General features: G+C 40.6%; 1 protein-coding gene across 4 annotated transcripts in view; it reads right to left on the bottom strand.

Annotated features, from left to right (window-relative positions):
• LOC106562345 (leucine-rich repeat-containing protein 49) overlaps nucleotides 1-15,611 on the bottom strand; it is a 56,987-nt gene that overhangs the window by 37,874 nt on the left and 3,502 nt on the right. For all 4 annotated transcript variants that reach the window (XR_006757539.1, XR_006757540.1, XM_045689289.1 and 1 more), the window contains 2 exons: nucleotides 14,992-15,058; nucleotides 3,110-3,253 (listed from right to left, as the gene is read on the bottom strand). Coding sequence is in view for 2 of the 4 variants with exons in the window: in XM_045689289.1 (XP_045545245.1) it covers nucleotides 3,110-3,253; nucleotides 14,992-15,058 (211 nt within the window). In the remaining 2 variants the exon portion in view is untranslated. The remainder of the gene's footprint in view (nucleotides 1-3,109; nucleotides 3,254-14,991; nucleotides 15,059-15,611) is intronic.

The following is a 15,611-nucleotide window of genomic DNA, read 5'->3' as shown; positions in this document are numbered from 1 at the left end:
TTTTAGTGTTCCCTTAATTTTTTGGAGCAGTGTATGTTGATTTGTTTAACACCTATTTCATAGTTTTGATGTCTTCACTATTATTCTACAATGTAGAAAATAGTAAAAATAAAGAAAAATCCTTTAATGAGTAGGTGTTCTAAAACTTTGGACCGGTAGTGTATATATATATATATATATATATATATATATATATTTTTGATCCCCGTGCCCGGGGGTTGCGAACCACTGCCTTAACCATTCGGAGTTAATGCCTAACCATAAGATTTCAGAGTTAATGCCTAAACTTAACCCTAACCTTAAAAATTCTGAGTTAATAACTAAACTTACCTTAAACACTTTGAAATTTGATGTTTGAGAAACATGAATGAACGTCTAATTCTGAAGTGAGACTGTGAGAGCTTGTCGAATTTTCCAACATATCAAGTGAGGGAAGGGTTTGGATATGTCAGACTTGCATACAAATAAAGGACCTGTTTAGGCCTGTTTGTGCTCCTCTGTTGATCAGAAATACTATACTATAGAAACGTAGGGGGGAGGGAATTTCTGTTTAAAAAATATCCTATTTCATTTCCACTGGAGTCAGCAAGAGGAGGGGTTAATGAGCTAGCTATTTCCCCCTTGGTAACCACCGTAGATGACAGGAGGACAAGTATGCTACTTCACTTTGTGTTTTTTCTTGGTGAGACATGAAACAGAAAAACTTCTAAATGTGATACCAAGACAAACATCAAAATAAGGAAAACATGCAAAGGCTTGTGCCAGCAGCGGAGGATGATAACAAGATGAAAGAAGAATCTGCAGCTAACATCATCATCTAAGAAGAAAATTATCATCTGTCTACACATCTCAATGCGTGAGTAGGTCGGGGGACAGACACTGGCAACACCTTGGGGACTAGCTTAAGCCATCAGCTGTATGCCAATGAGTGTGTATATATCAAACCACGACAGTTGGATGTGTGCATCTGTTATAATTGCCAGCATTAGCAACACAGCAGCATACTGTTCTTGCACAGTATATTGCAGAGTGGGGGGAACCATCTTCAACCATTACTGTGATGATAGAAGGGCCAAGCTGTTTGCAATCATAGCACAGATCTGAATCACTATAGGCCTGAGCCATTACATCTGCACAGTGCATTAGTGTGAGCCCAAAGGATTCGACACGATCCAGCTGCTTCAGTTCAGAACAGCCAGGGCTCTGCTCTACCATCAGTCAGTCAGTAGCCCCCTCAGTATGTCATGCCTGCAGTCCCTCCACCAACCTCAGCCTGTGGCCCCTCAGATCCCAAAACCCAGCAGCTCTCAGTATGTATGCTATGTTGTGTGTATATACTGACATGTATGTGTAACTGATAGATGTGCGTGCACACACACACACACACATTAATGATTTTAAATATATGTACACTACCGTTCAAAAGTTTGGTGTCACTTAGAAAGGTCCTTGTTTTTGAAAGAAAAGCACATGTTTTGTCCATTAAAATAACATTAAATTGATCAGAAATACAGTGTAGACATTGTTAATGTTGTAAATTACTATTGTAGTTGGAAATGGCCGTTTTTTAATGAAATATCTACATAGCGCACAGAGGCCCATTATCAGCAACCATCACTCCTGTGTTCCAATGGCACGTTGTGTTAGCTAATCCAAGTTTATCATTTTAAAAGGCTAATTGATCATAAAAAAACATTTTGCAATTATGTTAGTACAGCTGAAAACTGTTGTTCTGATTAAAGAAGCAATAAAACTGTCCTTCTTTCGACTAGTTTAGACTACTGGAGCATCAGCATTTGTGGGTTTGATTACAGGCTCAAAATGGCCAGAAACAAAGCACTTTCTTCTGAAACTCATCAGTCTATACTTGTTCTGAGAAATGAAGGCTATTCCATGGGAGAATCTGTGAAGAAACTGAAGATCTGTGTACTACTCCCTTCACAGAACAGTGCAAACTGGCTCTAACCAGAATAGAAAGAGGAGTGGGAGGCCCCGGTGCACAACTGAGCAAGAGGACAAGTAGTGTCTAGTTTGAGAAACAGATGCCTCAACTGGCAGCTTCATTAAATAGTACACGCAAAACACCAGTCTCAACGTCAACAGTGAAGAGGCGACTCCGGGATGCTGGCCTTCTAGGCAGAGTTGCAAAGAAAAAGCCATATTACAGACTGGCCAATAAAAATAAAAGATTAATATGGGCAAAAGAACACAGACACTGGACAGAGGAAGATTGGAAAAAAGTGTTATGGACAGACGAATCTAAGTTTGAGGTGTTCAGATCACAAAGAAGAACATTCGTGAGACGCAGAAAAAATGAAAAGATGCTGGAGGAGTGCTTGACACCATCTGTCAAGCATGGTGGAGGCAATGTGATGGTCTGGGGGGTGCTTTGGTGGTAGTAAAGTGGGAGATTTGAACAGGGTAAAAGGGATCTTGAAGAACGAAGGCTATCACTCCATTTTGCAACGCCATGCCATACCCTGTGGACGGCACTTAATTGGAGCCAACAGGATTGGAGCCAATGAGCCAACAATTGGAGCCAATGACCCAAAGCACAGCTCCAAACTATGCAATAACTATTTAGGGAAGAAGCAGTCAGCTGTCTATAATGGAGTGGCCAGCACAGTCACTGGATCTCAACCCTATTGAGCTGTTGTGGGAGCAGCTTGACCGTATGGTACGTAAGAAGTGCCCATCAAGCCAATCCAACTTGTGGGAGGTGCTTCAGGAAGCATGGGGTGAAACCTCTTCAGATTACCTCAACAAATTGACAACTAGAATGCCAAAGGTCTGCAAGGCTGTAATTGCTGCAAATGGAGGATTCTTTGACGAAAGCAAAGTTTGAAGGACACAATTATTATTTCAGTTAAAAATCATTATTTATAACCTTGTCAATGTCTTGACTATATTTCCTATTAATTTTGCAACTAATTTCATGCATGTTTTCATTGAAAACAAGGACATTTCTAAGTGACCCCAAACTTTTGAACAGTAGTGTAAATTGTAAAGTATTTTGTCTGTCATATATTTTTCCAAGTAAGACTTGCTGTCACCATTGGCCTCGGCTAATGAGGATCCTTATAAAATAAAATCCTCTCCTCTCCCTCACCACAGTGGAGATGCAGTTGTGTCTCAGGTTGATCTCGGTCAGTGAGTCCAGGCCCTGCAGGTTGTCCACCCTGGAGATGCAGTTCCCAGCCAGGTTCAACACGCGCAGCTCAGACAGGTGGGAGAGGTTCCCTATCTGGGAGATCTGAAGGCACAGGGAAACACAGACAGAAACATCACTGTGATAAACTGGTGAAATGTTCTCTTAAGTCATGATGAATGAAAGACTAGGCTCACACCTTCAGGGGCTTGACTTGAGGCTGTGCTATTGTAAATATATTGGGGAGGTGATAGGGGCCATAAGGGTGATTTTCAGTGTTGAGAATATGCTCTGTGTTGTCTAAATCAAATGATGAGACATCCCAGTTCTGTTTGTTGTGCAAAATAAAACTCTTGAGTACAGCGGAGTATAGCAGACACCTGTGTACCCTGATTTACTAGCCTAAGACCATTCCATATTCTCTGCTAAAAACAGGCCAAAATAAATTATACCTTCAAATGAGTTGGAGATAACTTTTTTGAATTTTTAACATACAATGTTACCATCCGATTCAACCCTCACAATCGCTAATTTAGTTTCTGACCCACATTATCATAATTTAAATGTCAAAACAAAGTCAGTATTCTCTTTGAACCATGAGTCCAAAAGGCATCCAGAATCCAAAAGGATCAGTAGTAGTGAAATGTGGCTCTGGCCTCAGTCTGGTTGAGGGGGAACTGTAGGGCCTCTTGTCAAAATGAAACTAACTATTTCAGGACCCAGGGGATTCCCCGGTTGCTGTCTGTCTGTCAGTCTGAGTGTGGGGGCTGAGAGGTGTGTGCAACTCAGTCCTGTGTCCTCTCCATTTCAGGAAGAGGTCAGGGATGCTTCCCAAACGGCACACTATTCCCTATGTAGTGCACTACCTTTGACAAGAGCTCATATGGCACTGGTCAAAAGTAGTGCACTATATAGGGAATAGGATGCCATTTGGGATACAAACCAGAACTAACTACCACTGAGGGGCCGGCTGTGGGGGTTCCCTTTCCCTTGATGATGATACACTGCATGTTACTCCAGGGGTCAAAGGTTGAAAGGCTCCTGCAGTGAGCTTGATGCAAGTAGACATGAATCAAGACAGACTGAGTATGGTTGTTAGCTTAGAGCAGAATCTTTAAATGAACAGTGAACATAATTTAAAGGACAGAAGCTGCATAGAGCTCTGGAGCTCTGGCTAAAAGGGCCTCTACTTTTCCCTTCCATTTAGGGGAGGGAGGGGGGTGACAGCCTGCTCTCCACATCTAAAGCCCTTTCATGAGTGATACTGAGGCACACTCTTCTCTCTGACTCTCCTCTTTCATAGCTTGACCAGACAGTGCTTTCATAGCCGAAGCACTCTAAGGCCAGTGTAACAGTGCTATGCTATGTTTTTCCATCTATGTAACATTGCAAAAATCTTAAACTTTCTGTCCAAAAATGATGCAGAAAAATTAATCCATGCTTTTGTCACTTCTAGGTTAGACTACTGCAATGCTCTACTTTCTGGCTACCCGGATAAAGCCTGGATAAAGCACTAAATAAACTTCCGTTAGTGCTAAACACGGCTGCTAGAATCTTGACTAGAACCAAAACATTTCATCATATTACTCCAGTGCTAGCCTCTCTATACTTGCTTCCTGTTAAGGCTAGGGCTGATTTCAAGGTTTCACTGCTAACCAACACATTTTCACTGCTAACCAACAAATTACATGGGCTTGCTCCTAACTATCTTTCCGATTTGGTCCTGCCGTACATACCTACACCTACGCTACGGTCACAAGACGCAGGCCTCCTTACTGTCCCTAAAATTTCTAAGCAAACAGCTGGAGGCAGGGCTTTCTCTTATAGTGCTCCATTTTTTATTTATTTTTTAATTTTTAATTTATTGAATATTCGAAATATACAATATACTTGCAGTGAAGCCGCTCAACAACTACACCATACCAGTCATCCAACAAATCCCCATTCAGAGCGACACACAGAAGCATCCAGGGTCAATGCCCTGCTCAAGGGCATGTTGACCGATCTACCACCAGGCCAAAAAACGTGAACCAGACCCCTCCAAGATCCCCTCACAGTTACCCAATAGCTGTCCCTCAACCATTTGAGACCCCTCCCACAGTCCCCCCCCAGGAAGAAAAATAAAAAATACAATTAATTTCATTCCCCACCCCCAAGAAACCCCCAATGCACCAACAACCAAGAGAATGAACTAAAGAGAAAAAAGGAGAAGACAGAAGAAAACAGCAAACAACAATGCAAAAAAAAAATGTATTTAAACAAATGACATCAAGGACAACTAAAATCATAACAGCAATGCCAACTGTATGTTTGTGTGCATGTCTGGCACTATTACATGTATGTGTGTGTTCTTTTATGTGTTTATTTGAATGAGAGTGTGTGTATATGGATGTGTACAAACACCTGTACGGCATCAGCCTCAGGCAAACCGGCATTAGTTGTAAAAACACTGCCACTTAGTGTCATTTCTTTTTTTTCCCCCTTTTATCTTTGACCATCATTCTATCTCTCACACAGCAACTCCACTCCCACTTGTCTCCAATTCCACATACCAACCCTCAGCTTCCATCAGCCCATTACATCTATCTCTGCTGGCCACCCACTTTGAGTTCCTACGCAACACATATCTTTCAACTATGCTGTGATGTTTAACGTACAATTTCAATCTATCTAATCAAATAGAATCCACAGACTGCGAGTTGAAGATACATACGTTTACTAAGAGTATTAGTATATTAGTAATTGACTGACCCGGTCTCTCCAGATCTCCTAACAGTACTATTTCTAGGGTCAATTTTAGATCAATGGGGAATGAAATTAATTTTATTTTTTATTTTTCTACCTGGGGGGGGGTCTGTGGGAGGGGTCTCGCATTTTCAGCCATTCCTGAACCTGAGACCAGAAACAGGCTACCTGAGGGCAATACCAAAATAAATGGTCTATTGATTCTGTATCCTCACAACATAATCTGCAGAGCTTTGATGATTTTATGCCCCAAAAATTCAACATTTTGTTGGTGGCAAGAATTCTATATAATCATTTTAGCTGAAAAGCATGAAGTCTAGAATCTTGCATTGTTTTATATATCAACTCATACCATGGAATCGGTACATCAAAATCTCTTCCCAACTATTTTGCAATCTGTATGGCACAGTTGTCAACATCCTGGTCCTCAAATGAAACTGGTATACTTTCCTATTTATGCTATTTTTATTCCGCCGCAAGTTTTGATCCTTTATATTGGGCAGACAGACAAGTTCCCTACCTCCTCCTGCTGCCACCCGCCTCCTCCATTTTTGGGGCAACGCTGTAATCAATTGGTTGTACTCTTGGATTGAGCAGACCTTTCCGTACAATTCTCATAACTCTATGAAGGACATAACTCTACCATTCCAATTTACAATATCATTTAAGAACAAAATACCCTTTTCAAACATCTTTCCCATAAATACAGGTATTTTATCAACCAGCACATTTGAGTTCAGCCATAATATTTGTTGTAATATTTGTCATATCTTTTCAGGGGGATGAAATTGAAATTGTTGCCAGCTCTGCAATGCTTGATTGAAAAAGAGAGGTACTTTGAAAAAAGTATAATTTTCAATTAATCGAAAATGAGACATGGCAATCTGCACAAAGGCAAAAAGGCCATTTTTAAACAATGGATGAGCTTTTCTTAGTAATCTACTTGAGAACCATTTAGGGTTCAAATAAAACTTTTGAATGAGTGAAGCTTTTAGAGAGAGGTCTAGTGCTTTTATATTTAATAATCTCAACCCACCCAATTCATATTCATTACATAGATAGGCACGTTTTATTTTGTCTGGTTTAGCATCCCAGATAAAGCAAAATATTTTTTGCTCATATGATTTGAAAAACGAATCATCAGGAGTAGGCAGCGCCATAAGTAAGTGAGTAAACTGAGATATGACTAAGGAGTTAATCAGGACAATTTTTCCATAAATAGACCTCTCCATGGTTGCAGGATCTTGTCTATTTTTACAAGTTTTCTATTGAAATTCATTGTGGAGAGCTTATTTATATCTTTTGTGATATGAATACTGAGTATGTCTACTTCACCATCAGCCCATTTTATAGGTAAACTGCAGGGTAATGTAAAAGTTGTATTTTTTAAGGATCCAATACGTAATATTGTACACTTATCATAATTAGGTTTTAGTCCAGAGAGTACAGAAAAGTTATCTAGATCTTCAATGAGACATTGCAGGGATCTAGCTTGCGGACTTAATATAAAACTTGAGTCACCGGCATACATGGACACCTTTGTTTTTAAGCCTTGGATTTCTAATCCTCTAATGTTGTTTTTGGATCTGAATTTAATAGCTAGCATTTCGATGGCCATAACGAATAGATATGGTGACGGCGAACACCCTTGTTTAACTCCTCTTGACAATTCAAAACTCTCTGAGAAGTAGCCGTTGTTTACTATTTTACACCTAGGGTTGCTATACATTATTTTACCCATTTTACAAGAGAATTACCGAAATTGAAAAAATCCAGGCATTTATAAATAAAATCCAGTCTTACTTTATCAAATGCCTTTTCAAAAGCCGCTCTAAATACCATTCCTGGCTTCTTATATGTTTCAATTTGTAAGTCGCTCTGGATAAGAGCATCTGCTAAATGACTTAAATGTAAATGTAATGATGTTCTATTATTTCTAGTAGTTGTCGTATATTATCTCCAATGTATCGTCCATGTAAAAAACCTGTCTGACCAGGATGAACAATACCAGGTAAAACCCTTTTATTTCTGAATGCTATGCATTTTGCTAGTATTTTTGCATCACAACATTGAAGTGTAAGGGGCCTCCAGTTTTTTTAGATAGTCTGGATCTTTATATTTGCCATCTGGGTCTTGTTTTAATAATAGAGAAATCAGACCTTCCTGCTGAGTACCTGATAGAATATCATTTCTATAGGAGTAGTTCAAACAATCTAACAATGGAGCTTTTAGTATATCAAGAAATACTTGATATACCTCTACCGGTATGCCATCAAGCCCTGGGGTTTTTCCAGACTGAAAGGATTTAATAGCCTCAAAAAGTTATTCCTCTGTAATTTGGCCTTCGCACTGATCTTTCTGTACATTTGTTAATTTTTCATTTTTTATATTATTTGGAAGGAATTCTTTACCATAATCTTCATTCAGTGGGAAAGGATGAGATGGAAAAGAGAACATCTGCCTAAAATAATTAGCTTCCTCTTTTAAAATATCATTCGGAGAATCATAGATGACTCTGTCTTCAGTAACGAATTTCTGCAAATTCTTCTGTTAGCGTTCCTGTATTGGAGATTCAGGAAGAATTTTGTGCATTTTTTCTCAATATTCCATCCAGTTTGCTTTACTTATGTAATAGATTACATTAGATCGTTCTTGAATAAGTTCCTCAAGTTTGTTTTGTTTTTCCTCTAACTTATTTTGTATCTCTGTAGTATCGCTTTTATTGCTATCTACCTGTACTATTAGTTCATGGACTTCCCTTGTTAGTCTTGTCTCTTTAGCCAGAAACTGCTTTTTTATTATTGATGAATATTGAATTGAATGACTCCTGAAGGTACATTTAAAGGTATCCCAAACAATAAGTATATTATACTGGGAAAAGTATATTATACTGGAAAACTTCAGTTATAAATTATTTTGTCTTAGTTAAAAATAAGCTGTCCTCCAGTAAACTTTGATTCAATTTCCAATATCCCCGTCCACGTAGAAAATCTATAAGAGTTATGTGAATGCCAATGAGATGATGATCCGATCGCATTCTGTCTCCTATTAAAACTTTTTTAACCTTTGATGCAAGAGAGAAAGAGACAAGAAAGTAGTCAAGACGACTAGCTTGATTAAGTCTCCTCCATGTATATCTCACTAGGTCGGGGTTTTCTAGTCTCCAAATATCCACTATTTCTAATGTGTCCATAATATTTGTGATTTCCTTAACCTGTTGGGGATAGGGGGCAGTATTTGCACGGCCGGATAAAAAACGTACCCGATTTAATCTGGTTACTACTCCTGCCCAGTAACTAGAATATGCATATACTTGTTTGATTTGGATAGAAAACACCCTAATGTTTCTAAAACTGTTTGAATGGTGTCTGTGAGTATAACAGAACTCATTTGGCAGGCCAAAACCTGAGAAGATTCCAAACAGGAAGCGCTCTCTCTGACCATTTCATGGCCTTCTTGATCATCTCTAACCAAAACAGGGGATCTCTGGCATGACGTGACATTTTCTAACACTCCCATAGGCTCTCAGAAGGCGCCAGAAAGTTGAATGTCGGCTTTGCAGGCCATGGCTGAAAAACATTAGCGCATTTTGTAAGTGGTCGATCTGAGGACAATGAGACTGGAGGCGCGTGCCCGAGCTGACACCATGTTTACTTTCTCTCTCTTTGAACGAAAACAACCACTCCCGGTCGGAATATTATCGCTTTTTTACGAGAAAAAAATTGCATAAAAATTTATTTTAAACAGCGGTTGACATGCTTCGAAGTACGGTAATGGAATATTTAGATTTTTTTTGTCACGAAACGCATCGGGCGCGTCACCCTTATTTACCCTTCGGATAGTGTCTTGAACGCACGAACAAAACGCCGCTATTTGGATATAACTATGGATTATTTGGGACCAAACCAACATTTGTTATTGAAGTAGAAGTCCTGGGAGTGCATTCTGACGAAGAACACCAAAGGTAATCAAACTTTTCTAATAGTATATCGGAGTTTGGTGAGTCTGTGATGGCTGGGCTATCTACTCAGAATATTGCAAAATGTGCTTTCACCGAAAAGCTATTTTAAAATCGGACATAGCGAGTGCATAAAGGAGTTCTGTATCTATAATTCTTAAAATAATTGTTATGTTTTTTGTGAACGTTTATCGTGAGTAATTTAGTAAATTCACCGGAAGTGTTCGGTGGGAATGCTAGTCACATGCTAGTTACATGCTAATTTAAAAAGCTGGTTTTTGATATAAATATGAACTTGATTGAACAAAACATGCATGTATTGTATAACATAATGTCCTATGATTGTCATCTGATGAAGATCATCAAAGGTTAGTGCTGCATTTAGCTGTGGTTTGGGTTTATGTGACATTATATGCTAGCTTGAAAAATGGGTGTCTGATTATTTCTGGCTGGGTACTCTGCTGACATAATCTAATGTTTTGCTTTCATTGTAAAGCCTTTTTGAAATCGGACAGTGTGGTTAGATTAACGAGAGTCTTGTCTTTAAAATGCTGTAAAATAGTCATATGTTTGAGAAATTGAAGTAATAGCATTTCTAAGGTATTTGAATAACGCGCCACGGGATTCCACTGGCTGTTGAGTAGGTGGGACGCAAGCGTCCCACTGGCCCAGAGAGGTTATTAAGGGCACGGTGATGATAGTTTGTAGAGTGATTACCTTTACGGTCCATTGAGGTACTTAACACTGTGTTATAGTCTCCTACCATAATGATTAGATCATTTGTTGCCTGTAAGTTCAATAAATTGGTATAAGTGTTTTCGAAGAAGTGTGGATCATTCTGATTTGGACCATATAGATTAATGAACCAAGTCTCTTTTTTGTCCACTTTCATATTCAAAAGGATCCACCTTCCTTGCGAATCATTCCTGACTATTTGCACATTCAGAGCAAAATTTTTGTTAATTAATATCATCACACCCTTTGAGTTCCTTTGTCCATGACAGAAAATTATTTCACCACCCCATTCCTTTTACCACGCAACTTCATCTAAGGATGTAGAGTGACTTTCCTGTAAACAGTATATGTTATATTCCTTTTCTTTTAGCCATGTAAAGACTGATCTTTTTTTATAATCTGCTAAACCGTTACAATTGTAACTGGCTATACTAGAGCTCCATTTTTATGGAATGGTCTGCCTATCCATGTGAGAGACGCAGACTCGGTCTCTTTATTGAAGACTCATCTCTTCAGTAGGTCCTATGATTGAGTGTAGTCTGGCCCAGGAGTGTGAAGGTGAACGGAAAGGCACTGGAGCAACGAATCGCCCTTGCTGTCTCTGCCTGGCCGGTTCCCCTCTCTCCACTGGGATTCTCTGCCTCAAACCCTATTACAGGGGCTGAGTCACTGGCTTACTGGTGCTCTTCCATGCCATCCCTAGAAGGGGTGCGTCACTTGAGTGGGTTGAGTCACTGACGTGATCTTCCTGTCCGGGTTGGCGCCCTCCCTCGGGTTCGTGCTGTGGGGGAGATCATCGTGGACTATACTCGGCCTTGTCTCAGGATAGTAAGTTGGTGGTTGAAGGTATCCCTCTAGTGGTGTGGGGGCTCTGCTTTGGCAAAGTGGGTGGGGTTATATCCTGCCTGTTTGGCCCTTCCCAGGGGTATCGTCGGACGGGGCCACAGTGTCTCCAGACCCCTCCTGTCTCAGCCTCCAGTATTTATGCTGCAATAGTTTACATGTTGGGGGGCTAGGGTCAGTCTGTTATATCTGGAGTATTTATCCTGTCCTATGTGGTGTCCTGTGTGAATTTAAGTATGCTCTCTCTAATTCTCTCTCTCTCTCAGAGGAGGAGGAGGACCTAAGCCCTAGGACCATGCCTCAGGACTACCTGGCCTGATGACTCCTTGCTGTCCCCAGTCCACCTGGTCGTGCTGCCGCTCCAGTTTCAACTGTTCTGCCTGCGGCTATGGAACCCTGACCTGTTCACCGGATGTGCTACCTTGTCCCAGACCTGCAGTTTTCAACTCTCTAGAGACAGCAGGTGTGGTAGAGATACTCTGAATGACCAGCTATGAAAAGCCAACTGACATTTACTCCTGAGGCGCTGACCTGTTGCACCCTCTACAACCACTGTGATTATTATTATTTGACCCTGCTGGTCATCTATGAACATTTGAACATCTTGGCCATGTTCTGTTATAATCTCCACCCGGCACAGCCAGAAGAAGACTGGCCACCCCTCATAGTCTGGTTCCTCTCTAGGTTTCTTCCTATGTTCCGGCCTTTCTAGGGAGTTTTTCCTAGCCACCGTGCTTCTACACCTGCATTGCTTGCTGTTTGGTGTTTTAGGCTGGGTTTCTGTACAGTACTTTGTGACATCAGCTGATGTAAGAAGGGCTTTATAAATACATTTGATTGATTATAAATACATTTTATTATAGCTGTCTATTTGTACAGTAAGTTGTCCAGCTGCCAGTAGTGAGTAGTAGAGATGGTATCTCAGTTATGGAGTTCTGACAATAGGCCTAGGTGTATTGTCACGTAGCACAGTGCCGTCGGTGACGGCAGCCACCCTCCCTTCCCTCCCTTATTGTTTAGGGGTTATTGTTTATGGGTTTTTTGTTGGTGTTTTTCTGTTGGTAGGTGAGGGTCTGCACTTGAGGGGGGGGTACTGTCACGTCCTGACCAGCAGATGGAGCTAGTGTTTTAGTTTTGGTCAGGACGTGGCATGTTTGTGTTGGGTATGTTTGTATTGTTGATTGGGACTTCCAATTGAAGGCAGGTGTGTTGAGTTGCCTTTGATTGGAAGTCCTATATAGGTGTCTGTGTTTTTCGTTGGGGTTGTGGGTGGTTGTTTTGCACTGCGTTTTTTTTTTTTAGCCTGCAAACTGTTGCTGCTGTCATGTTTATTGTTTCCTGTGGATGCTTTACTCCTTTTGTTGGGTAATTAAAAAATGAGTATTCACATACCTGCTGCGCCTTGGTTCATTTCAGAAGACAGCCGTTACATGTATTAAGTCCCCCAAATGCCTCTCATAATACTAATGTTATTGGACAGAGACCAGAGAGACAGGCAAGGGATGTTGAGATTGAAACAACTTTTGTTATGACTGCTGACAAATACAACAGAGTGAGGTAATGTTCCACTCCAACTGAGGCTTCCCAGTGATGTTCTCTTTGATTCACAGTTCCACCATGGCTCCAATGAAAAGCATTCTCTCTGTCTCAAGTCCACTTTAACACAAGTCAGCACATAGCTAAACCAATCTCAGCCCTGGCTGGGACTGGGACATCATCCTCTGCAAAGCTATAAAAAGCCAGAGGGTCCACTCCACACTGGCTGTATCTTTCACTGAACAGTAATTTTACATCTCTCGTCAGGGCAGATTAGATCATCTCATCTGAAAATATTTAACTGGGTTGTGTTACAGATATCTGTAGAATGTCTTTCTGTTGGGGTGGATCACGCATCCAAAATATGTTACAGTGTTTCCCTGCTCATTTTACAGAGGAGGAACATGAGAGGTCAGGGCACTGTTTAAGTCTTAATGTCCTATAGGGATATTTGCTCTGCAGGCAGGGTCACATCTGTCCTTTATATGTCTTAAAATAAAAATGGCAAAGTGCATTGTAAGTTTCAAATAGTTTCATAATGAAGTTAAATATTGTCTGTTTGATGAATTATTTTGAATTTCTAATGTAATTCATTGTAGACATATACCGGTACTCCTTGCATTCCTGATACAATACATGTAGTGCCATTCAAAAACTCTCAAGGGATAAAAAATGTTGTAGCCTTGTCCTCATTGAATAGCAGCCGTTATCGCTAGTGTCAACTAGATACAGAGGATCATATTGTGAGCACAATCCATCACTCAACCAATGGAAGGACAGCTTATTTAACAATATGATGTCATTCTCTAAGTCCAGGACCTGGTCAATGCGGTTGAATGTCCTTCCTTCCCAAAGAGATATTCCTCTTGAACATTTCCAACAAACTGGACATACGACAACTTCCTATCCCCAGAGCACATCTCCCTTCTGGGTAAAACGAGAGGCCAGGCAAGGGTTATTTGAAATTAGGGCAGAAATTATCCCTTATTTGTGGTCATACATAGGTGACTTAAACACTGCTGTGCTTTGGGAAGTAGAAATGTGGTAAGAACAGGAAGACACAGTATGTTTCGTGGTCAGAAGTCACTGGAAAACAACGGCTGCTGGGTAGATTAACAGAAACCAATGTTTAATTGGGAATGAGAGTATGAGACGCATGAAAAAGAGCAGCCGGAGTCAGAGAGAGGAGTCTCACAGGGACTCTGGGTTGACTTTCACTGGAGCAATGTGGGCGATATACTGGCAGCACATTTAAAACAACCAGCACTGCGGACAGATTACTTTTCAATCCTATCCTCTTTTTACAGGTGCTGGCAAAATCCTGATTTGACACCAGTATTACTGTGATCCCCTCTCTTCACAGGCTTGTAATACGTTGTGACAGCAGCTAGATCATACTGTAGGCCTATCTAAGGAGAAAAGCTCATCAAATCGGCCTTCGCTCAACTTACCATTCACACTAAAATGAGTTGTAGAACAGCTTTATCAGGTTTTCCTTCATTGTAAAAGGTACAGAGATAGCCTTGCCTGTTAGAGAAATTACAGTAATTGAAGAAGAACTGTAAGGTAACTCAGAGCAGGACTGGGATGTGTGGGAGTAAGCTCCTAAATGTTTTCATTTGGTGGGAAAATAAAAGAAAGGTAAAGTACTCTAGTAACGATGGCTGAGAGAGCACTGAGTTTCAACGAAAAGTACAAATATAACTCACTGCCTTCACACGACTGAATATAGAATGTACTCAAAAGTCTCACAACAGGAACTAATGCGTTTGCTTTCCTGCAGCCAAGCCTGCTTGAGCTTAACTGTAGGGGCCCAGAGTCAGTGACGTAGTAACCAACCGGCAGTATGGGGGAGGTGGTAGTGCCTCTCTGCTCTTGCTGAACCTCACAGCTAGATATCACAGTCCCCCACTGGTCACAGTATTGCAAACAACATTACAGACAAAAAATGCATGTGGGTGTATATTTGGAGAACAAAAAGGAATGTAAGTGAAGTTATCATTTTCTAAGGTTTGAAACATGGTACCTGATTGCCATGCAAGTCCAGAACATCTAGTTTAGTCAGGTTATCCAGACTGCATATCCTCTGGATTCTGCAAAACATGAAACAGACAATAATATTAACATCACCCTCTCTGGTATTCTATACAATATAGCTCTCATATAACACAATGTTACTATGACAAAGAGCTGGTATCCCATCTGCTAACTGAATGGTTACCAGGCACAGGAAATGGGATTGTCAAAGAGCGGTAGGAATTTATTTTCTACTGATGGGAAGTTGATTGTTTTCCACTGTCCTGTCGTCCAGGATTGTCTATACAGACCAAACTGTAACTTAGGGAAGTTAGATTACAGTCCCTTGGAAATTCTATCAGAAACCTAAATCTGTGGTATGCTTTGCTTGAAAGGTACAGCGGACTGTTCTGAAAGTGGGTTCTAAAAAGACAAATGTCAGGTTTTACAGATTCTGGGACAAAACCAGACCTCAGCGATGGGATCCCAGTGGCATTTGCCATGATTTGTGACTTTAATCTTCCTCCCTCCTGACCTTTAGTTTTAAAGTAAGGTGATGTTAGATGTAAGATTCACAAAGAGAGCAGTGGTAGGGTTTTGTACTGAAATTGGGCACCTGCAGGAAAGTAC

The sequence above is a fragment of the Salmo salar genome, chromosome ssa11 (assembly GCF_905237065.1).
Source record: "Salmo salar chromosome ssa11, Ssal_v3.1, whole genome shotgun sequence".
NCBI classification, from domain to species: Eukaryota; Metazoa; Chordata; class Actinopteri; order Salmoniformes; family Salmonidae; genus Salmo; species Salmo salar.
Note: the sequence above shows the minus strand (reverse complement) of the source record. Positions and strands in the feature narration are given on the sequence as shown.